Source organism: Heterodontus francisci, chromosome 9 (genome assembly GCF_036365525.1).
Source record: "Heterodontus francisci isolate sHetFra1 chromosome 9, sHetFra1.hap1, whole genome shotgun sequence".
NCBI classification, from domain to species: Eukaryota; Metazoa; Chordata; class Chondrichthyes; order Heterodontiformes; family Heterodontidae; genus Heterodontus; species Heterodontus francisci.
Genome location: NC_090379.1, coordinates 90,999,849 through 91,024,227, shown reverse-complemented (window position 1 = coordinate 91,024,227; position 24,379 = coordinate 90,999,849). Strand labels below are relative to the sequence as shown.

At 42.9% G+C, this 24,379-nt stretch overlaps 1 protein-coding gene across 2 annotated transcripts in view; it reads right to left on the bottom strand.

The window, feature by feature from the left end:
• rab15 (RAB15, member RAS oncogene family) overlaps positions 1–18,078 on the bottom strand; it is a 178,617-nt gene extending 160,539 nt beyond the window's left edge. For both annotated transcript variants that reach the window (XM_068039477.1, XM_068039476.1), the window contains exon 1: positions 17,658–18,078. In XM_068039477.1, the coding sequence (XP_067895578.1) occupies positions 17,658–17,781 (124 nt within the window). In that variant the 5' untranslated portion in view covers positions 17,782–18,078. The remainder of the gene's footprint in view (positions 1–17,657) is intronic.
• Between the last annotated feature and the right edge of the window lie 6,301 nt (positions 18,079–24,379).

Below are 24,379 nucleotides of genomic sequence, written 5' to 3'. Positions count from 1 at the left end.
CCTCGAAAACGTCACAGCCTGCGACTGTAGCAGCTGCCAGGACTAAAGATGGCGCTGCTCAAAAAATCACAGAGATGAAACCTAACAAACACGTGGCAGAATACAACGGCCGGAGTGAGAGAGTGGAGCGGGCCGGGGAGAGCAGCGCGGGGAGAGCCGCGGCGCATTCTGATGACGTAGCGTTGTCATCAATCACTTTGTTTCTACATTGCAACAGTGATTACATCTCAAAATGATTTCACTGGTTGTCATAGTCATAGTCATAGAGTTATACAGCACAGAAACAGGTAAAGTACTTTGGGTCATCCTGAGGTCATGAAAGGTGCTACATAAATGCAAGACTTTCTTTTATTTCTTTAAAAAACAACTTAAAGTAAAAAAAATTATCCTGCCAGAAATTCTCAAGAAATCTTATGGAAAAATCTATAAAAAGTAAGTACTAAGAGGTACCTGGACTACTGTCACAAAAACATACAAAGCCTATTATTCTCAAAGAGCATCCCTTATTCACAGTCCAGAATTGTGCTGAGGAAACAGGTCAGATAACTTAGGTGAAATCCCACTGAATTGTTGCATGTGCTCATTTCATATTTTAATGTCAAATCTAGGGTCTCAATAAGAGCAAGAGTACAAACGGAAAGGTTTTCATCTTGAAATCTCCTGGCCCAGGGCTTTTTCCTTGGAGGACATACTGGAAATTCTGTCATGCGTCCAAGATTTTCAAGCAATTAATTTTTTTGAATGGAAAATCATGAGTGCACGTTTCCAAATTCTTGATACCTGCCCCAGGCTTGCAAAGTTTGAGGTCAGGAGCAATGAAGTTGGAAATTTACCCCCAAATGGCCATAAATGCTCGAGCATCCAAAGTACAGCAGACAGCAGAACCTCAGCCCTGGGAAATCGAATTTTCTCCCAATCCTGCCTTCTATCTGCACCCAGAATGCACCTTCTCAAAGACACAGAACTTTATGTTTATGATCACATGACAATTCAGTGCTCACTATTTCCCCTATAAAAAGGCAATGTATTTATAACAGCGAAAGGTATACTACACAAAATGTCTCTTCCCCAATCGACCAAGCCTTAGTGAATACTGAAAGGTTACACTGAAGTTGCTGCCCAATAAGCAAATATCGAGTGCTGGGATCCAGTGGCACTGAGGTCAACATAAAAGCAGCTGTAAATGTTTCATGGACCAGAAATCCACTTAAAAACAATTCCCTCAAGCACAGTCTAATGGAAGCAGCGCTGATTCATAAGTCGAGTTTATTTGAAAGGATGGTACTTTGTAATGATTATTAACCAGCATTACATATGATCAAGACCATGCCAGAATTAGTAGACAGCTACTTTAAACACAAAGACAATGAGGTGTTTAATTAGTATGGACAGTTAACTCTTCAATTAATGTGACCATTTGCGTAAAGTCTTGATTTGGTGCTTGACAAATATATATTACTGTATCTGGCATGAATAACCTGCAGCTATTTCCAAACAATCAATGCCCTTTTGCAAAGATCAATGGCACATCTTCAACATGGCAACTGCACAGCTTTGAGATGGTTAAGAACTTTAGTCAGTGGTCCCTTACAGGGGGGTGTTATCAGTCCAAATATGTTTGTAGTGGGCTTTCCAGTACAAAACCCATTGAATGAAGAGAGCATCTTTCCAGGTAGCTACTTCAATCAATAGTTAGCTGATGGGAAAGTGATTCATGGAACAATCTCCATCTTAAAAGGTAGAATGGAACCTGCTACTTTCAGCAAATAAAGACTAGTCTTGGTTGTTCAGATGAACTATTCTCAATCATGATTCCATTACTTCTGTCAGAGCAAAGCAACTTTATGCCATTTTGATTTGAATTTTATTTTAAAATACCAAAGTGAAAAGAACTCTTTCACAGCTGTATGCCAACGTGTGAAGATTCAAAGCTGATTCCACTAACACCATAATTTTTCCAGTTATGAACTTAAAATTGAATGATTCTGTAAAAGTAATGTAAATCAGTAGTTAATGAATGTAAATTATCAATTAAAAATTATAAATGAGAAATCTATCATTACTGATTTGTAAGCCTCAGATTACTATTGGCAAAATTAGCAGATGCTTGTATGACATTCCTTCTCTTTTCTTTAGCAGAGATAGAAGCCCAGATAAAATGAATGAGTTAATGCCAATGTCAGAGTATTGGACAGAGTAATGTCATGTAATTGTGTTAAATGTTCATTCACTTCACAATAAGTTATTCTTGACAAGTTCACTGTAGCTCCAACATGAACAGGTTAACCAGATCCAGTATTTTTTCTTATACCTTTCCAGTTGATATTCCTCACCAACAGAAGTGATAAAAACATGAACTGCTCCACAAATATTGTTTAAAAAAAATTTAGTTCCTTATCATGGATTCAGGACAGTGCTTGTAAATCCCCATAAACTGATGTCACCATCGGGGGAAAGACCAAAACAGACCAGTCAGCTGCTCCCCAATCTGAGGGTGGAAGCAAAGAGTCAACTCATGTCCTCTTGCAATTGAGAGTGGGAAAGCTCGACCATTGCAACAGGAGTGCATTGTTTAGGTGGGGGAAGAGAAGGCGTAGCAGCAGCAGCAGCAGCAGACGTCAGCTATTGGTGTTGGAGGGTTTGTGCAGGAGAAAGAGAGGCCACAATTGGCAAGGGGGGCCTGGAGGCGGCCTTGAAGGGCATAGGGTTGCTGCAAAAGGTAAGTCAGCAGCTCCCGCCTCCCTCTTACTGCCGGGTTTCCTGAGTCATGAGAAACCCACACAACAGTAGTTAATTTTAAATCAGGTCCCCCATTGCACTGTGAGGGCCTGAGTTAATTTTGCTAGCGAAAGTCCCACATCTCCCCAGCAGGACACTCAAGACAGCACAAAATCCGATGCTGTCAGAATGGCTATGCCTATGTGCCAGATTTGGGTCATGTTTCATCCATTTAACAGTTTAAACCCCAACTATTTGGAGAAAAACTTTTGTACACTTTGGCTTGCTGTATGCATGTGACCTCTGATGTCATGATATGTAAATACTTTTGGCAGTCTCCATTTTACACATCACATGGTGTCAGAAGTGAGTAGCTGAGGGGAGAGGATTTTGATAGCTTTAAGACAGTCAGCAGATGTGCAAAACATCACAGCTTAAAACAACTCATGTATGCAACTTTGTACAGGACATCAACAGCTGCATAAGTCATTATGGCTTTGAATGTTCCAGTACTTACCTGCTCTTATGGACATAAAGGGAGATTTGAAGGGGAATTGGCAAATCTTCCAGTCTCAGTGGCAGAATTATGAGATTGCCACAGAGTTGGACAAGAAACACAAACAGATAAGAGTAGCAACTCTCTTATCATTGGGGAATGGGTGTTAAAAAACTGCATTGCACCCTAGATCACACTGAGGAGAAGAAAAGCAAGATTTACGAAATTTTGGAGGGCTTGATAACCCACTTTGAACCGTCTACTAATGTCATTTACGAACACTAAGTGTTTAACACTACAGCTCCAGAAGACAGGGAGAATATTGATCAATATGTGTCTTCTAGCTGAGTCATGTGAGTTTGAGCAACTGTCAGATGATCTCATCAGATACAGGATTGTCTTAGGAACAAGAGATCCTGCTGTGAGAGCACGTCTTCTAAGAGAAGAGAGGCTTATACTCAAGAAAGCTATTGGCATGTGCAGAAGCTCTGAGGTGGCTAATCAACTGCTGAAAAGTACTGATGGGAGAACTGAGAGGCTGTGCACTATGCTGAGAGGCAGTCCAAGTCTTCCAAGCAGAAATCATTGATGAAAAGGAAGGACAATTTTCAGAAGGACCAGCAGAAAGATCATAGCCAGAGTACTGGATGTAAATACTGTGGGGCACAACACAAGAAGGAAAAGGAAGCATGTCCAGTGTGGGGAAAGCAGTGCTCTAACTGCAAGAAGCTGAACCACTTTTGCTGGAAAGAAGTAAGCCTGTAAAGATGGTTGATGGAGAGATGCTGGATGATGATTCTGACAAATCACTCTACATCCTAGAACATGTCGATGCCATCAGAGAGAATGGTTTGTGACTATTGGAATAATGACTGCGGAAGGAGAGCATCAAGCTGATGTGAGCTGATAGACACTGGTTCTACATGCAATATCATGAGCTTTCCAGAATTGTGTGAAATTGCACAAGATGGTGACACGAACATGAAGCTGTCGAAGGTAAAATTGAGGCTCTATGATGGAACAATGTTCAGCCCAAGAGGACAAACCAAGTTGAGAGTCCAATGTAATGGGAAGAAAGAAGAACTTCTGTTCCTGATAGTGGACAATAAGCAAACTCCCGTCACCTTGGCTGAAAAGTCAAAAGCATGGACTGGTAACCCTCCATGTATACATGACACTGAGTCATTGACTGCTGAACAAATCCAGACAGATTACTAAGATGTTTTCACAGGTCTTGGATGCCAGGTGAATATCATCTCAAAGTATATGAGTGTGAGGCCAACACAACATCTTCCGAGGAGAGTTCCAGTTGCCCTCAAGACCAGCCTGAAAGACAAGATAGAGGAGCTTGAAAAGATGGGAGTAATCAAGAAAGTGACAACTCCTACAGACTGGATTAGCAGCATGGTAGCAGTGAAAAAAACCTGGAAAATTGGAAGTGTGTTTAGATCCACAGCACCTCAACAAAGCTTTGAAGCGATCTCACTACTCTAACAACCACTGAAGAGATTCTGCGTCAACTTGCCAAGGCAAAGGTCTTTACTACCCTAGGTGCTAAGAATGGATACTGGCAAGTGACGTTGGATGAAAGCAGCAACTTTCTGACTACTTTCTAGACATCATTTGGAAGATATAGATAGTTGCACATGCCATTTGGCATTTCTACTGCTACAGAAAAGTACCAACGCAGACAGCATGAGCGAGGCAGTGGTCTACCAGGAGTGGAAGCATTTGTGGATGATCTTCTAGTTTATGGATGTGGAGATACGATGGAAGACACCATCGCAGACCATGATCGGAATTTAGTGAGACTGCTAGAGAGAGCTCGCCAGATGAACCTGAAGATGAACAAGATAAAGTTGCAGCTGAAGATGACTAAAGTCAGCTAAAGGACTTCACCCTGATCCTTATAAGGTCCAAGCTGTAGCAAAGATGCAGCAACCAACTGATGTGAAAATAGTTCAATGATTTGTTGGATTTGTGTCCTACCTAGCCAAGTTCTTGCCCAATCTATCGTCAGTGTGAACCTCTATGCAAGCTCACTGCAAAGGATGTTCAGTGGTATTGGAGCACAGACAAGAAGCAGCTTTCACTCACATCAAACAACTAGTGATGACAATGCCAGTGCTGAGGTACCATGATGTCAACAAGAAAGTCACCCTGCAGTGTGAGGCCACTTAAACAGGACTTGGAGCCACCCTCATGCAGCAAGGACAACCAGTTGCATTTGCATTAAAGCAAACTGAACGACGCTATGCATAGATCAAGAAAGAGTGTCTGGCTATGGTCTTTGCTTGTAAGCATGTCAACCAGTACCTGTTTGGGAGAGAGAAAGTGATGGTAGAGTCTGACCACAAGCCATTTCAAAGCATCATTCTCAAACTGTTTCTATCTGCTCCAAAGTGTTTGCAAAGGATGTTACTTCATTTGCAGAGAAAGTACTTGGAAGTGAAGTACAAGCAAGGGAATCAAATGTACATTGCTGGCATGCTGTCGAGAGCTGTGCTCCCTTTGAAGGAAGTTGATGATGCTAGTACAGAGTGCAAAATCTTCCAGATTCAACAAGAAGAAACAGTGTGACATGCTCTGGAAGTCATTAATCCAGCTGAGACATTGAATCTGGGAGACAAGAGTCTTGCTCAGATCAAGCAAACTATGTGACAAGATGCAACTCTTCAAGTGCTACAGGAAGTTGTGATGAAAGGATGGCCTGAAACTATCAAGGACACACCTGCTGCTGTAAGAGAGCATTGGGCATACAGAGATGAAGTGACTGCCCAAGATGGCATCTTGTACAAAGGGACTAGGGTCATTATCCCTAAAGAGATGAGAAAAGAGATGCTGAAGCACGCCCACACAAGCCATCAAGGAATCGAGTCAAGTCTGAGGAAGGCAGGAGAAATGCTCTACTGGCCAAACATGTGCAATGAGATTAAGGACCACATCAGCCAGTGCAGTGCTTGCAATGAACATCAAGCTGAGTGAGCTAAAGAGCCCTTCGTGACTCATGATATCCCAGACATAGATGAAGCTTGGAGTAGACCTCTTTACTCTCACTGGAACTGATTATCTCGTCACAGTCGACTACTATTCGGACTACTGGGAGTTAGGCCAACTGATGTCAACAACTACCAGTGAGATTGTAGAACACCTGAAAGCACACTTCAGTCATCATGGCATTCCTCTGACATTGTGATAAGTGACAATGGCCCTCAGTTCATGAATGAAGAATTCAGACACTTCAGGAATGACTGGGAAATTTAGCACTACACATCATCTCCACACTATCCCCAGTCAAATGAAAAGGCTGAGGTAGCGGTGTAAATTGCCAAAAGGATCATAATGAAATCTATTAGATCCAGCACCGATGTGTACAAGGCAATCTTAGAGTGGAGAAACACACCTACTGAAGGCACAGGAAGTAGTCCAGTCCAGTAACTAATGTCATGCTGCACCCAGACAACTCTTCCAACAGCAAACTACTGAAGCCAGAGGTAGTAACAGGCATGAGGCAAGGTCATAGCGAAATGACAAAGTCAAATGTCACTTTGATTAAAACTGCCAAATCATTGCCAGAGCTGAGAGTCAGTCAGTGTGAAACATTCAAAGCACTCAAGAAAAATGAGCCCACTTGTCAACTTGGGACTTACATGAAGTCGTCACCTCAATCACACCAGGTAAAGGTGAACAACCAGAACTATCGTCGCAAGCGCTGACATCTACGCTCAACTGGAAAAGTTGCTCCTTCACAGCAAACGGCTGATGAGACAGATCTGAGTTCACCAGCTGAACAAGAAACTGAAAGGCCATCAGTCGCAGTGGTCAACCGTACTCCAACTAGCGCAACAGATGAACAGCAACTATCACCACAGCAACAACATTCCCCAGAGAAATAACACCAGCAAGATACCCAAGTAACCAGCAGACACCAAAGCAGCCCACAACAATTTGCACACATACCATAAAATGACCTGAATGTTTTAAAGATTGTGTGAAATGTGTGTGTCAGAACAGACAAATTTGAAAGGACAAGAACAGACTTTTATGAAAAGGGGTGCTGTTTGGAGAAATACTTTTGTGCACTTTGGCTTGCTATACACATGTGACCTCTGATATCATGATATGTAAATAAAGGCTTTTGGCAGTAGCCATTTTACACACCACATGGAAAGCCCACCCCCACCAGCCCAGGAGTGTGCTGCATTTACTGGTGTCAGCCAGCTCAGTGATAGTGACACCATAATTGGCCTCAAACCTCTGCATTAGAGAAGGAAAAAATGGCCCAGTAAAGAGTGAATACCTTCCCTGCATGAAACTTTCACTTCTCCTTGCTCCCTGTTCCAACATATCGCAGTAATTATTAACCCGCGCCCGCCAAAACTTCTTATCTAGTTCTGTCTGTCTTGACACCTCCCTTCCTGCATTTAAAAACTCTCAAAACTCTCCTCTACCACTCTGCCTCTGGCCCCACTCTACTTTCCATTTTTCTCTCCTCCTGCTCTGCAAACATGGTTTTGTCACCGTCCAAAGTGATTTGAGACATCTCCATGAATGTTAAGAGTAATGTAGCAATACAGGTTGTTATTGAGATTGGAAATTGACATGAAAGTTGGCCACAGATTTTGAAAGAAACAGAAAGGCCATAACAGCGGCAACAACGTAGCACCAGAAGAGTGGATAATTGTCCCATACTTGTGCAAACTCTTACTAGGTAAAGGGCAAATGCTTTCTGCAGGAGGGTGTGAATCAGAAGATGACATAATCCATACCAATGTATAGGTGAAGGGGAATATGCCACCCCAACAATTATTTTGCCAAGGGTTATGTTCACCTACCCCCAAAAAACCACAATTGATGGCGGCATCAACTACACAGTATCGTAGCAATCTGATGGTGTCAACTAACACAGGCTGCTCAATGGGCAACTGCAAGATCAATTGTCTCTGATGTCCCTTCTCCAGCTCTACCTATGTGGTTGCATCTCTGGAGCGGTAAACATCTTAGGTCAATACCATACATCTCCCAATGGTTGGTTTCAGTAAAGGGGACACTGGGACAGTACACTGAATTGGAGGTAATCTTGTGATGTGGATTGAAAATTGGTTGAGAGGTATGATACAAAGAAAGTAGGGGTAAGGGGAATGATTGGACAGTTGTGACAAGCAACATTCGCTAAGGATTTATTCTTAAGATTCAGCCTTTCACCATCTGTACAGATGATGTATATAGTTATCTATCCAAGTCTGCAGATGACACTAAGCGAGGAGGCATAGTGAGTTGTGCAGATGGACTGGGATAAATTATGGCAGATGGTGTGTGAGATCATCCACTTTGGATCCAAGAAAGACAATTCTGAATGTTTTATTCGTGAGAAACACGGATCAAAGGGATTTAGGGTATTCATTTATACAAATCAATAAAAGCTAGTGCACAGGTAATCAAAAAAGGCTAATGGAATGCTGTCCTTTATCTCATGGATGTTGGAATACAAAAGCCAGGAAGTGATGTTCCAGTTACCTAGAGCCTTAGTCCACCTATCTGGAGTACCTGCATTCAGTTTTTCTGGAGCACCAAACCAAGAAATATATATCATACTTGGAGAGGGTACAGTGCAGATGCACCAGGATGATAACAGTGCTTAAAGGGTTAAATTGTGAAGACATGTTGCATAAACTTGCTTTGCATTCCATTTGAATTTAGAAGGTCGAAGGGTGATTTCATGGAGGTCTTAAAATAATAAAGGGATCTGATAGGGTCGATACAGATAAACTATTTCCTTTGGTGGGAAATCCAGAACAAGGGAGTATACTCCTAAAATTAGAGCTCGGCCATTTGGAGTGAAAGCAGGAAGGACTTTTTCCACACAAAAGGCAGTAGGAATCTGAAACACTTTCCCCAAAAGGCTGTGGATGTTAAGTCAATTGAAGTTTTGAACACTGAGAATTTTGTTAGCTAAAGATATCAAGGGATATGGACAAAATGAATAAATGGAACTGAGGTACAGATCAGCCATGATCTAATTAAATGGGGGAGCAAACTCAAGGGGCCTCCTCTTGTTCCTATGTTCTTTTGTTTTGGCTTTGAAGAAACTTGAAGAAAAGGACGGAATGGTAACTTCACAAAAAAGCTAAGAGTTTTATTAATTTTCATCAACACTCATCAAACTTGGAATTCTTTATACTAATGGCTACAAATCCATATTCTTAAAGCTTCATGCATTGGATTATAACCACACAATATACTATAATCGCTATATGTTATTTGGTTGAACAATACAATGGCCATAGAGGGGCTCATTGTACCAGCATGTTGCTCTTGCTTATCTCCTGAAAAGGAAGGTGCAAACTTGAGGCAGGCAGCACTATTCCAAGAGCACCAGCCACCTTCTGGTGTTTCACCTAAGTAGCAATTCTTCATTTGTGAGCCCAAGAGGTGAATGTTGACAGTCATTCAAACCCTGGAGAGCACTGCATCTTTAACCAACTGTGCCCTCTCACCTGAAGTCTCTGCACATACAGAGACTCTTTCCAGCAGGTTTCGGATCGAGATGAGGAGCAGGAACCCTGACATATTACACCCCACCACACCCGCCACCCCTCTCCTTAACCCAGGAGTGCAAAGGCAAATTCTAACATTCTAACTGCTGCATCAATGGAGATGAATTAACTCAGCACAAACTGGGGATCAAATTCAGGGTCTTCTCATCTGATACAACACGATACAATGCATTAACCCACAAAGTGCTTGATGGATGGTTAATTCTCTACAATATTTGAAAGATGCATTTCAATCTAAACACACTTGTATTTAAACATATTACAATCGATTTAGTCAAAGTACAGCCCAAATGGCTCAGGAGGTAAATAACACCTCATTTGTGATACTGAGCAACACAAATTGGAAGGATCCCAGACTTCATCCCCACCTTGTTCTCAGTAACTATTCGAGCTGCATGATGGTGGAATGTTACAGCTAGCCTCAGCATCTTCAGAGAGAATGAAAATCAGCTTTAGTTTCTGCTCACAAGTACTATCCAGTGACCTTGCTGAAAGGCATGTTTCCTTGCATGTAAATTTATATGTATGCAAGTATGGACATTGTGTGAACACAGGATTAGGCTACTTACAATGATCTGTACAGCTGAAGAACCTGTCGACACTCACTGTAAAGGTCATGCATGAAAAACTTAGACAAGGTTCCAAGGCCTATGGAATTGTATTTAATGTAAACATAGGACAGGAGTAATTATAACCTAAATCGCCAGGCAGGAAACCTGGGATCAGGTGCAATGGTGATTTTACACCCCATCCAATATTCTCTACTGGCTTCAATGGAGAATGAAATTGGGCAGGGTGTAAAGCCAGAGTTGCACCTGATCACATCAGTTTTGGAAAGGGTGGCTTATGGGCTTCAGGGAAATAAGGGAAAAAGTAAGTTATTTTCTTTAACGAATGTTAATAACTCTAGTAATACTGCACTAATATCTGTTCAGCATAAGGCATTCTTTGAGTTTCACTATTCTTGCTCTGCGATGACACATAGTGAAATCTGCATTGTGCCAACAGGCTCCTGCGTCATTCCAGTTGCTTTAATAAATCCCAGCAGAAATGTGAATTTGTGAATGAGATCATTCATCTATAGGGTCAAGTCTCATTAAAACAGATGACAGCTCAGGCACTGTAGGTGGTGAGTCAGCCCTGGGTCTGAGCTTGCTACAGTCAGTATCGGTACAGCATCTTCCTGGCAAACACATAGGAGCTGAATTTTAGGTGATGAATGTGGAATTAGTGTAGTCAATCCTTTGGGGTACTTCTTTAATCCATAGACAGCCTGCACATAATACATCTAAAATGAGAGTGGGCTATGCATTTTAAACACTGAATGTTATTAGGCGGAAGGATATGTAGAACCATAAAGGTTTCAATGTGCAATTTTCCATTAATAAACAGCATGTAATTGTCTTTTGCCTGTGTACTGAGACACTGCTGCAGTGCTCAAAAGGATTAACATAAAATGAAAAAAGAAACAAGTTCTCAGGGAATAAATTTCAGCCATGAACATGTAAATGACAATCTTATTTAACAAAGTCTCGTGCATGTGTTCCACGCAGGTAGAAGTCAGTTCTTTAAGACAAACAAAAGCAGAGTCCTGGTTCAAGGCTATATCTGAAACGCTAACTTGTCTTGTTTTCTCTTTACAGATTCTGATTGATGTGCTTCACATTTCTTTCATGTTATGTTTTAGTTTCAGATTTCCAGCATTTGCAGATTAATTTTTTATTAGTTGCATAAATACAGGGTCTGTGCCAATTGGGTAACTAATAAAAGATCATGATCCTTAGGACCAAAGCGCAACTTGGGATGAAAACAGGATCCGCTTTGGGTTATTTTATCAGTCCCTTTGGAAATATCCCCTGTTCTGTGCATATCTCATACAGCTGAGGTCAGAAACTTTAGGCATTAATCTGCAATGTATCACAGATACATCACAAGATATGAGACACTCCAATTCCTCTCCTGCAGTGAGCTACAGTAAGAATGCATCTTCCATTATAAATTCTGAATTTTAAAATTCAGCATTAAAATGGTGTCATTTTCTGACATGCAAACTCCACTGCTGGGAGTTATCGGCCCATAGGGAGAGCCAACAATACTTAAAATTAGAGCTAAGCCATTTAGGAGTGAATTCAAGAAGCACTTTTGCATACAAACACTGGTGGAAATCTGGAACTCTCTTCCCCCAAAAAGCAATGGACGCTAGGTCAAAACTGAGATTGCTAAGACTTTTGCTAGGCAAGGGCATGAAAACCTATCAAACAAAGGCAGGTAAATGAGGTGCAAATCAGCCATGATCTAACAGAATGGCTCAAGGGACTGAATGGCCTATTCTTGTTCCTATGTAGATATTGGATTAATATGTTCACCTAACATGGCCTTGACCATTTAAGGCAGAGGACTAAACCAAGTGGCGTACCATGTCAAAACACACCAATCATGAGCAAATCCAGTGACACATAAATCCTTTGATTCTCTGATTTGATAGGCACTCACTGTGTTCATAAGCAATTAGATGGTGTAACTGTCCTTCAGTTGTTCCAATTGAGCAGCTGTATGTTTGTTTATTTTTCTGATCAACTAAAGATGACAATTTCATATGTGCCACTCCGTAATTCTGCAGACAGGTTTTTGAGCTTACACGCAGACTTGGAAAAGTACTTAAACTGCTGCTGCAAAATATCTTTGCACTTTCTTTTTTGGAATACTTAAGTGGTGAAAATGATTAATTAAAAAACAACCAGCGTCAAACTAATTTCACAAAGTAAAAATATTGTGATGCCATACAGCCTTAGAAGATGATTTTCTTTGTTATTCATGCAACTAACACAATTCATTTTGGCATGAACTCGAGTTAGGGTTGCCAACACTGGTTGGATGTATTCCAGGAGACTTACATGAGAATACATGACTGCCTGGCAGTAGACAGCTGGGATGTCCGTTCTGACTACCATCCCATGTGAGTTAGAAAGTGAAGACCCTCTTCATTACCTGACAAAATGATTCTTGACTGTTAGTCAACCTTAATTCCCTACCTCCACTATGTTTATAAATAATAAACAAAAGTGTTCGAAGAACATGAAAAAAAACACCAATTTTTTTTTGAAGTCGTGGCTGTGATTTTTCTCTCGCATTTCTGCAGCCATGTTAACTCCTGGACACTCCAAGGAAATCCAGAAGGGTTTGCAACCCTAATTGCAATGCACTTAAAAAGCCAAAGTTTAACTGGATTGCAATGTGATACCAGTCAGCAATTTGAATGATCAGAAGTGTATTGGAATAATTATTCCATAGAACCACCCCATAAATTCAGATTGTGCCATAAGATGTAGATATGACTAAACATCTGTTTTCCTGAAATTCAGCACTCTTGGTTAGCCAATGGTGCAACATGCTAATTTGGTAAAACAAAGCATTATAGGATGTGATTGTTTCCCCATATGTTCAGGGAATGGCATGTGACAGTAAGCCCTGATGACAAAGATTAAAAAAGACTTAAAAAGTAGAGAAATTTGTGCTTAATCCCAGCAGATCTATTGTGATCTCATGTTTCTATACTATGTAGCCCAGAATCCCAAATTAAATGTGTCTGAAGCACAGCTCTCAGCTACTTTTGATGACTGCAAGATAGAGCACATTCTTTTCTCCATTTCATTGAGAGTTGAAATGCTCCAATTTAGAACATTACAATAAAGTTTACAGGTAGATCTGGAAGCAGGATTAGTATCCTTCGGATTCATGACTTTAGATAAAATTTATAATTGCTGAAAAGGTCGAATAGTTTTCTAACACTAATTTGCAACTGCAATCAACAGCACCAAAAATAGTTCAACTGGTCACTTATTCATTACTATAATAAAAGCAAAACACTGCAGATGCTAGAAATCTGAAATAAAAACAAGGAATGCTGGAAATACTCAGCAGGTCTGGCAGCATCTGTGGAGTGAGAAGCAGAGTTAACATTTCAGGTCAGTGACCCTTCATGAAAACTTATTCGTTACCGTTTGTAGAACATTGCTATTGACAAAATGGCAACTGTGCACAACCTACATAAAACCATGACTGCACTTCAGGGGTAATAATTGATATGAGCAGCATTTTAGGGTGTTTCTGAGAGATGGCACAAGGGCACTACATAAATACAAGTTCTTTTTTTCTCCCACTGAGGACACTTGTGGTTTTGACTGCTGAGTTTTCCTGTGTGTTGGAAGACTGGCTGACAAAACCCAATGGAGTGCCTGAAATTCAAATTCTTCTCCCAGAGATTATGGCAACCCCACCACAGCTAGCTCAACACTCATGCAAAGTTTAAAAGGCCAGCATTTGTGTTTCAAATAAATCTACTGATGGCCAGGAGACAGGGAATACCAAGATCAGATTTTTCAATTTAACTGCAAAAATGGAATGGTAAAAATAAGGGTCAACAAGGATTTTCTTTTGGTCAACCAGATGCTTGACACTTCAAGAACCTATCACCATGCTTACATGTCACTAAGTTAGAAAAATAAGAAATTCCCATGCACAGTTTCCATATACTTTAGATGGAGTTCACACTCTCCTCCCAAAGATGCAAGTCCTACCCATGGGAGAATTTAGGTGCAAATTAGCAAGAGTCAATGTTTAGGGGGCAAAGAGTGCTGTTTAGTTTAGAGATACAGCACTGAAACAGGCCCTTCGGCCCACCGAGTCTGTGCCGACCATCAACCACCCATTTTTATACTAATCCTACACTATTCCCATATTCCTATCACATCCCCACCTGTCCCTATATATTTCCCTACCACCTACCTATACTAGGGGCAATTTATAATGGCCAATTAACCTATCAACCTGCAAGTCTTTGGCATGTGGGAGGAAACCGGAGCACCTGGAGAAAACCCACGCAGACACAGGGAGAACTTGCAAACTCCGCACAGGCAGTACCCAGAATCGAACCCGGGTCCCTGGAGCTGTGAGACTGCGGTGCTAACCACTGCGCCACTGTGCCGCCCCTCTGGTGGAGTTTAGTAAGCTACAGTAGTGCAGTTCATAAGCTTGGAGCAAAAATACAAAACAATCATGCTAGAAATTTGAAACAATTACAGAAACTGCTGGAAACATCCAGCCGATCAGGCAGAATCCCAAGAGAGAACAGACACGCTAATGTTACAGGTATAGCTCCCTCATAAGTACTGGAAAAATTACAGATGAGCAGCCTTACTAAGGAAATGGGGAATGAAAAATGCATGCGCACACACACACCAAGAGAGGAATCTTGAGTTCCGAAGAAGGGTCACTGACCTGAAACGTTAACTCTGCTTCTCTTTCCACAGATGCTGCCAGACCTGCTGAGTGATTCCAGCATTTCTTGTTTTTGTTTCAGATTTCCAGCATCCGCAGTATTTTGCTTTTATTATATAAGAGAGGAATCTTGTTGGGTAACAACTCTGAGTGAATGTAAGGGATTGGAATGTAATAATGTTCATGTAAAGCCTTGGAGACAAAGAGGAATTGTGGCTAGTAAAAGAATGCTGGCTGTCACGGAGCAGGTATAAGAAAGCATATAAAGAAGAGAGTCTACACTTAGACTGGGTGCTATGGTGAATAGTCCACAGAAGAAACGTTGGTTGGTGTAGCTCCTAGGTCAGAGATAATCACTTTATCCTCATAGTGGAATGACCTCTTAATGCTATGTTTTTTTTATCTGTTCATGGGATATAGCTGTCACAGGCTTCTGAGCCAATATTCTCTCAAGTACAAAGACTGCCTACTTCCAGCTCCATAATGTTGTCTGTCTCCTCTCTTACCCCACCTATTTTCTGCTGAAATCCACATTCATTCCTTTGTTATCTCGAGACTCCACTATTCTAAGGCTCTCCTGATCAACTGTCCATCCTCCGTAAACATCAGCCCAACCAAAACTCTGCTGCCCATAGACTGTCTTGCATCAAATCTTGTTCACCCATCACCACTGACCTTGCTGATCCACATTGGCTCCCAGTCCCTTGATGACTCTGATTGAAAATTCTCATCCCTGGCCGGGATTTTACCCGGGGCGGACGGGAGCCGGCGGCGAGCCCGCTTCCACCTCACCTGGGGATCCGACCTGTATTTTGCGGGTGGCCGGGCTTTAATTGGTGTGAGGTGAGACTTCCACCCGCTTGAGGTAGTAAGTCCCGCCTATTAGATCTGCCGGCCAGTCAGCAAGCGGCAGCTCTCTGTCCCAGCAGTACCACTGGCAGAGGTGGCCACTGCTGGGACTGCACCCAACAGTGTGAAGAAGATGTTGGCACTCCGGAACGCAGGTAAGTTTTTGTCGCCTCTCCAGGGTGATTGGTTGGGCCCCGGCGAGGCAAGGGCGGTCGATTGGGGGGATGGAGGGGGGCGGGTTGGGGGTGGTTGGTGCCCAATCATGAGGGACCCCCCCCCCCACAAGCTGTCAGAAAGCCACCTGCTTTTGTCAGGCGTAAAATCTACATGCAGGCGGGCAAAGGCCCTTAAGTGACCATTAAGTGGCCACTTAAGGGGTTCTTGATTGGCCTGGGGAGGGCCATTTTTCCTGCGTAAAATAGCAGCGTAGGCGGGAGCAGGTGGGGAAGGGCTCCCGGAGCCTCCCGCTCCATTATACGCCCCTCCCCCGCCCGCCATCATCACGCTATTTGGGGGAAGGCATAAAATTCAGCCCCTTGTGTTTAAATTCCTTCATGGCCTCACCCCCCTCGATCGCTGTAATCTCCTCCAGCCTTACAAACCTCCTCATTCCTCCAAATTTGGCATTTTGTGCTTCTCCCCTCCCTTTGCTTCACCATTAGTAGCTGTGCCTTCTACTGACTAGGTCCCATGCTCTGTAATTCCCTCCCGAAGCCCTTCTGCTCTCTATAGGTGACTCTCTATAGGGTCTTAAGACCACATTTAATATCCACCTCTTTGAACAAACTTTTGATACCCCCTTCCAATATTTCCTTCATTACAGCAACCTATTTCTGGTTATGCCTCTGAACATCACCTCAGGAACTTTCCTTTGCATTAAAAGTTGCTATATTAATGCAAGTTGTTGTGCTGTGCTATCTCTATTTGCCATTCTTCCCTATTTATAATTCCATGCTTTTCATCAATCCAGTTGGATTTCAATGTGAAATGCACAAAGCCATTGAGTCACACGAGGTTAGTTGTATACTCTTTGGAATGTAGCCTATGGTGGGGGAACAATTTGCATTGGGTACACTCCTCTGGTGTAATTGTGCCCAGGTTCCACCATTCAGCCAGATTATTTAACATTTCCTTGCAGAATTGTCGACATTCTGGTTCAAGTGAATCTGCCACAAGGACTGACCTGGTTCCAATCATGATCTTGGGAGCCAGTTCGACCCCAAAGGGACCCCGCCACACAACCCCAAAATGAATTTCGTGAACGGTTGTTGCTTCCTTACGATCTATTCTATAGACCCGCCACACAAACAACACTTAATAATGACTTTAAATGAATTTCTTGCATACAACCCGTACCAATCCTGGGTTACTGCAAGCAATTCAACTGTTTGCAAATTCACGGATCAGATTTCAGTTCAATGGGAATACACTGGCGGTGCGGTGCACTTCTGTTGCTTGCCTCGTACTTAGAACCAGCTACAAAAATTGGCATGCATTTATGTAAAACTCGACAACTGAATAAACCATCTCCCCTTCACTTTGAAATGCGGCAACTGGAAACTTCCAAAAGATTCCACAAAGCCGGAATACATTGCCAATCCACACGACCAGCCCGTGCCCATCCCGGAGATTGACCGGCAGAAAGGCTGTTCCAGTCTTGTCAATACAGAAAACAAAAGCTTTAGTAGCTGACTGTGTTAACCAGCGCCTAACAGGGTTGCAACATAAAGCACACACTTTCCTCAACCTCTCCCTCTTACCTATAGTCGAAATGTGTGAAGCGTGGAATTGGTTGTCGGTGAAGCGGCACAGTAGGCAAGTCTTCCCCACCCCGGAGTCTCCGATCAGCAGCAGCCTGAATAACACATCATACTGCTTGGCCATGGTGCGTCCTCATGGGCTGCAAGGCAAGGCGACCACTTAACCGGACAGCGAAAGCCCGATCGCGGCTCCTTTATTCCGCTCCAGTCCCATATCTGCCCCGGACAGGCAGGCTGACTGACGATCGGAGAGCTTTATTTGTCCACCTCCTTTACTGGATACAACATGTATTATTTTCGCAGGTGATCACTGCATTCCTGCCGCGGCTGCCGCCTTCTCCTCGGATATACCTGCGCTGTGACTGTGAGGACACACGGACACGAAGAGAAGGAGTCTTCCTGCTTGTTAACTGTGAGAGGAGGAATGGGGGATGTGGGGAGGGGACTCTATGTGTCTGCAATGAATGACGCGCTCTGTGGGACTCCACCTCACAGCAGCCCCGGTCCAGGAGCGCCCGCCATCCACGAACACAGGCTTCGCTTCCCTTTCCCTTGTCTTCCATCGGGCGTTCCCCCAACCCCCTAAATCTTCCTTCAGCCTACTGTCCGACTGGCTCGGCTTTTATTCGCTGATTTCATTTGTTTTCAAATCTTCCTTTTCGCTTATTTTATTTTGCATGCTCGTTTGATTTTTTTTATTTGCTTCTTCCTTTCATTGATCTTTTCTCAGCTTATTTCTGCTGACTCTTCTTCCCTCGATTCGCAAGGATTGTTTCTTTTTGTTCTTCAGTTAAACGGAAGAATTGCCTCGACTTCTGTGAACTGAAAGGTTCCCCCCGGGTCTGCAGCGATGTACGTCCGAAACCAGTGCTCTCGCAGAGAGCCAGGACGGACATGACGGGCCGAACGGCCTGCTTATACCCATTGTATGATTTCGCCCTTCCCTACCAGGACCAAAATAACAAATTATTGATATCATAACTTATCTCAGTGCAAGTACAGCTAAAGGCCTTGAAAAGCACATTGTGTCAGAAAGGTCATTAAACAGCAACAACCTGATATGGATAATCCAGTTCTGATGAAAGGTCACTGACCTGCTTCTCTCTCCACAGATGCTGCCAGACCTGCTGAGTATTTCCAGCATTTCTTGTTTTTATTTCAGATTGCCAGCATCTGCAGTATTTCGCTTTTATTACAACCTGATATGGTGCGGATTGTTTTTGGAGTTTACGTACTGTTAAGCAGTTTGTAGTTATTTTGTCCTTGTGTGGAGGAAAATTCCTTCTTCTGAAGACTTGAACGCATGTGAGAGCAGCAGGGAGAAAAAAATCCCAAAAAGTGTGGGTGCGAGAACACAGCCCTGTTTCACGCCACTCAGGATAGGAAAGGGATCTGATGAGGTGCCGCTATGTTGAATTGTGCCTTTCATATTGTCATGGAATGAGGTGATGATACTTAGTAGCTTTGGTGGACATCCAATCTTTTCTAGTAGTCTGAAGAGACCACGTCTGCTGACGAGATCAAAGGTCAACAAGCACATGGGAAAGGCTTCCACTGCTATGTCCAGACTGGCCAAGAGAGTGTGGGAAAATGGCGCACTGACACGGAACACAAAAGTCCGAGTGTATCAAGCCTGTATCCTCAGTACCTTGCTCTATGGCAGCGAGGCCTGGACAACGTATGTCAGCCAAGAGCAACGTCTCAATTCATTCCATCTTCGCTGCCTCCGGAGAATACTTGGAATCAGGTGGCAGGACCGTATCTCCGACACAGAAGTCCTCGAGGCGGCCAACATCCCCAGCTTATACACACTACTGAGTTAGCGGCGCTTGAGATGGCTTGGCCATGTGAGCCGCATGGAATATGGCAGGATCCCCAAAAACACATTGTACAGCGAGCTCGCCACTGGTATCAGACCCATCGGCCGTCCATGTCTCCGCTTTAAAGACGTCGGGAAACGTGACATGAAAAACTGTGACATTGATCACAAGTCGTGGGAGTCAGTTGCCAGCGTTCGCCAGAGCTGGCGGGCAGCCATAAAGGCGGGGCTAAAGTGTGGCGAGTCGAAGAGACTTAGCAGTTGGCAGGAAAAAAGACAGAAGCGCAAGGGGAGAGCCAACTGTGTAACAGCCCCAACAAACAAATTTTTCTGCAGCACCTGTGGAAGAGCCTGTCACTCTAGAATTGGCCTTTATAGCCACTCCAGGCACTGTTCCACAAACCACTGACCACCTCCAGGCGCTTACCCATTGTCTCTCGAGATAAGGAGGCCAAAGAAGAAAGAAGAGTTATTTTGTACTTCAGTTGCTATCATTCTTGCTTTGCCATGTCCTGACATGAGGAGAGAATCCAACCTTCAGACACAATGTTACTGAAGAAACTGATGCTGAAAAAAGCCTCCTTTATTTCTTCAAACTATCTACTGAGACCGTGGAACTTTTTTCTTTCTATTTGATTGGCTAATTTGGCAAATCTGATCAAGTGACCAAATTTTCTCTAACTTGTCACCAGGTTTTTAAACAAAGGTATTTTGTTCAAAACGATGGCAGAGACCGTGCTTTACTGGTTTGCTATGGTCCACATTACTGGAGCTGCGGTTTTATGCCTGGGGAAAAAGCATCAGGGGCCATTCAGGTGGGAAGGGATTCTGGTAGAGTACAATTAGTTGCCCTTTATTTGGTGAGGGGAAGGAGGACTATAACCCAAGAAACTCTACTTCAGAGGAAATTAACACTGAAGATCTTACGGTCCAGTAACTCAGCTAGGATCGCTTGTAATTTTTTTCACTTGGCGAACAAGACAATTAAATGCCATTAACGTACCAGTCTGGTCATCTGTTCTATTTATACTACATGTATAAATTAAAGCATTTTTAAAAATTATTAATACATAATTAGTGGTTTTGGAAAGAAGGCAGGCACTAATATTGACAGCTTTTGTGTCTGAGAATAATGTCCAGCACCTGTCAAACAATGCTGTCCACTGCTTACGTTGCCTGTTTTTTTTATCTTGGTCATATGCCTCTGTTGCCTAGTAATGTAATATCATCCAATATATGTGCTAAATGGAAATGTGACAGAGTCCAGACAGAGTGTAATATCTCATTTCCAGGAAAATAATTGAGAAAGGTAGCTGGAGAGCCAAAGCCCACAGTGCAGGGCAGCACAAGGATCAAAAAGAGATCAAATAAATCGTCCTGGTTAGGTGACACAAATCTTGGATTTTAAAAGCCTAGGAGGAAGGAAATTATGAAAATTTAATGTCTTGCAGCATATGCATTCACTGGTCATCTGCTACTTGCATCCTTGTCCCTCCCTTCAGCCTAGAAGCACTTCATGCTTTATCCAAACTGGAATTGGCCTCCTCAGAATAACAGAGAATGTTGGTATAAAAACAGTGCTGGAAATACACAACAGGTCTGGCAGCATCTGTGGAGAGAGAAACAAAAGTTAACATTCCAGGTCTGTGACCTTGCATCAGAACTAGCATAGGCTTTGAGCAAGTGAAAGACGGGAGGGGGGAAGAAGCACAAAGGAGGAGGTCTGTGATAGGGCGGAGGGCAGGAGAGATTAAATGACAAAGACGTCATGGAACAAAAGGCAAAGGGAATGGTAATAGCCATAGTAAAAGACAAAGCATTTGTACAGAGAGAGTGTTAATGGCACAATAATGAACAGCTCTATCCAAAAGCAAAAACATGAAAAACAAGTTTGAGACATACATGGTAAACAAACAATCAAAATGGGGTTCATGGTCTGTAATTGTTGAAGTCAATTTTGAGTCCAGAGGGCTGTAAAGTGCCTAATCAGAAGCTGAGGTGCTGTTCCTCAAGCTCGCATTGAGTTTCACTGGAACACCACAGTAGGCTGAGGACAGAAATGTGGGCGTGAGAGCAGGGTGGTGAATTAAAATGGCAAGCAATTGGAAGTTCAGGGTCATGCTTGCGGACTGAGCGGAGGTGTTCTGCAAAGTGGTCACCCAATCTGCATTTTGTCTTCCCAATGTAGAGGAAACCGCATTGTGAGCAGCAAATACAGTATACTAAATTGAAATAAGTACAAGTAAATCGCTGCTTCACTGAAAAGAGTGTTTGCGGCCTTGGATGGTGAGGAAAGAGGAGATAAAAGGAGAGGTTTTACATCTCCTGTGATTGCATGGGAAGGGGTCAAGGTGTCAGGGGTGATGGAGGAGTGGGCCAGGGTGTCGTGGAGAGAATGGTCCCTTCAGAATGCTAACAGGGGAGGGGAGGGCAAGATGTGTTTGGTGGTGGCATCACGCTGGAGGTGTTGGAAATGGCAGAGGATGATCCGTTGGATTGTGAAGGTTGGTGCTATGGAATGTGAGGACAACAGGAACCCTATCCTAGTTCTGGGAGGGAGGGAAGGAGTGACAGCAGAAGTGTGGCAAATGAATCGGACACTGTCGAGGGCCGTGTCAACCACAGTGGCGGAGGTGGGGATGGGGGAATCCTTGGTTGAGGAAAAAGGAAGACATATCAGAAGGGCTGCTGTGGAAGGTTGCATCATCAGAACAGATGTGACAGAGACAGAGAAACTGGGAGAATGGAATGGAGTCCTTACAGGAGACAGGGTGTCTTTTACTATGGCTATTACCACTCCCTTTGCCTTTTGTTCCATGACTTCTTTGTAATTTAATCTCTCCTGCCCTCTGCCCTATCACAGACCTTCCCTTTTGCTCTTCTTTCCCCTCTCCCCTCTTTCACTTGCTATTACATTTCTGACCTTTGCCAGTTCTGATGAAAAGTCACAGACCTGAAATGTTAACTCTGTTTCTCTCTCCACAGATGCTGCCAGACCTGCTTTATTTCAGATTTCCAGCATCCCCAATATTTTGCTTTTATTTTAGTGATTTTTGGTATGCCCGAGATAACATACTTTAAATTGCTTTCCTGGCAATTTATGACTGAATGGTCACTTTATATTTTGAAAGTTCATGCTAAGTATAGCAATTAAAGGTACTGCAAAATATGATGGCTTTTAGTTTCTTGCCTAATGCAAAGGAATGATGTTTGTCCTGACGCATGCCTTACATTCTCGGATAGTTCCTCTGTTCAGGTCTTGTGCAGCATTACTATGCCCCCAGTGTTTGTTTATTTTCAGTTGGAAGGGAAAGGTACAATTGTGTGGCGATTTACAACTGTTTGCCTGAACTGTCACTGAACTAGATAACAACACCATTTCATTACTGTCAGGACATCCATAAAGAATAAGCACTGCAGTTGCAGCATGCTACTGATGGGCTTACATCATTCATAGCTTACAATATCCTGGCCAACTGTTTATAGTTCTTAGAGCTAAAGGGATCAAGGGATATGGGGAGAAAGCAGGAACAGGGTACTGAGTTTGGATGATCAGCCATGATCGTGCAGGTTCGAAGGGCCGAATGGCCTACTCCTCCTATTTTTCTATGTTTCTGTTTCTAACTGCTTTCTGTCATGTTTTACCACAGAGTGGAAAAATATAGACAGTTCCTGATCATGAAGGGAAGTGACAAGCTTATATTAGGCATTCACCCCATCCCAAAAGAAGGACAAGTCACCATTAAAGAGACCTGGGGCAGGTTTACCCACTCTGTTGTTGCATAAGGCTGTGTGCCTCAGACATGTTTTTAAAAAAGAGGAAGGAAAAATCATAGCAATTTTAAATTTTCAATAAAATATATTACAAAAAAACTACTTGCATTTGTTTTATCCTTGCTCAAGGCAAGCAAAACATAAGAATTGCGAGATGAAAAAAGACTATCTAATACACTATCTAATTCATCTCCCATTCGGTTAGTTGCATGATACAGTGATATTGGAGTTGCTGACCAATCATAACAATCAATCTCGATAAACGAGGCTTAACCAGACTCCGACAGGAGGTGAGGAAAACCCCAGTGGTGGAATACAATGGGAACCATAGGCCCATAGTCACCTGTCACAGGGAGATTTGCTAGTGCTGTTGGGGAGGGTTTAAACTAGCTTGTCAGGGGGATGGGAACCTGAGGGGTAGCTCACATTGGAAGGAAGTAAAGCTGGTAACAGGAGGTAGAAAAGTAACAAGTGACATTAGAAGGCAGGCGAAACAAAGGTGAGCATCAACTAGGCTTAGAATGCAGAATAATGTCAAGAAGACAAGGTTAAAGGCACTCTACCTGAATCCACACAGCATTCGCAACAAGGTAGATGATTTAAAAGCACAAATAGAGGTAAATGGGTATGATCTAATTACCATTACGGAAACGTGGCTACAGGGTGACCAAGACTGGGAACTGAATATTTAAGGATATTCAACATTTAGGAAGGACAGGAAAAAAGGAAAAGGAGGTGGTGTTGCACTGATAATAAGGGATGGGATCAGTACATTAATAAGGGAGGATCTCAGATTGGAAGAACAAAATGTGGAATCTGTTTGGGTGGAGCTAAGAAACAGCAAGGGGCAGCAAACATTGGTAGGAGTTGTTCATAGGCCACCAGAGAGCAGTGGTAGTATGGGCATGGTATTAATCAGGAGATTAGAGAAGCATGTGGCATGGGTAATACAGCAAATGTGGGTGAATTCAATCTGCATATAGACTGGGTAAAACTAATGAGCACTAATGCTGTGGAGGACAAGTTTCTGGAGTGTGTTAGGGATGGTTTTCTAGAGCAGTATGTTGAGGAACCAACCAGAGAACAGGATATGTTACATCTAGTATTTTGTAATGAGAAAGGGTTAATA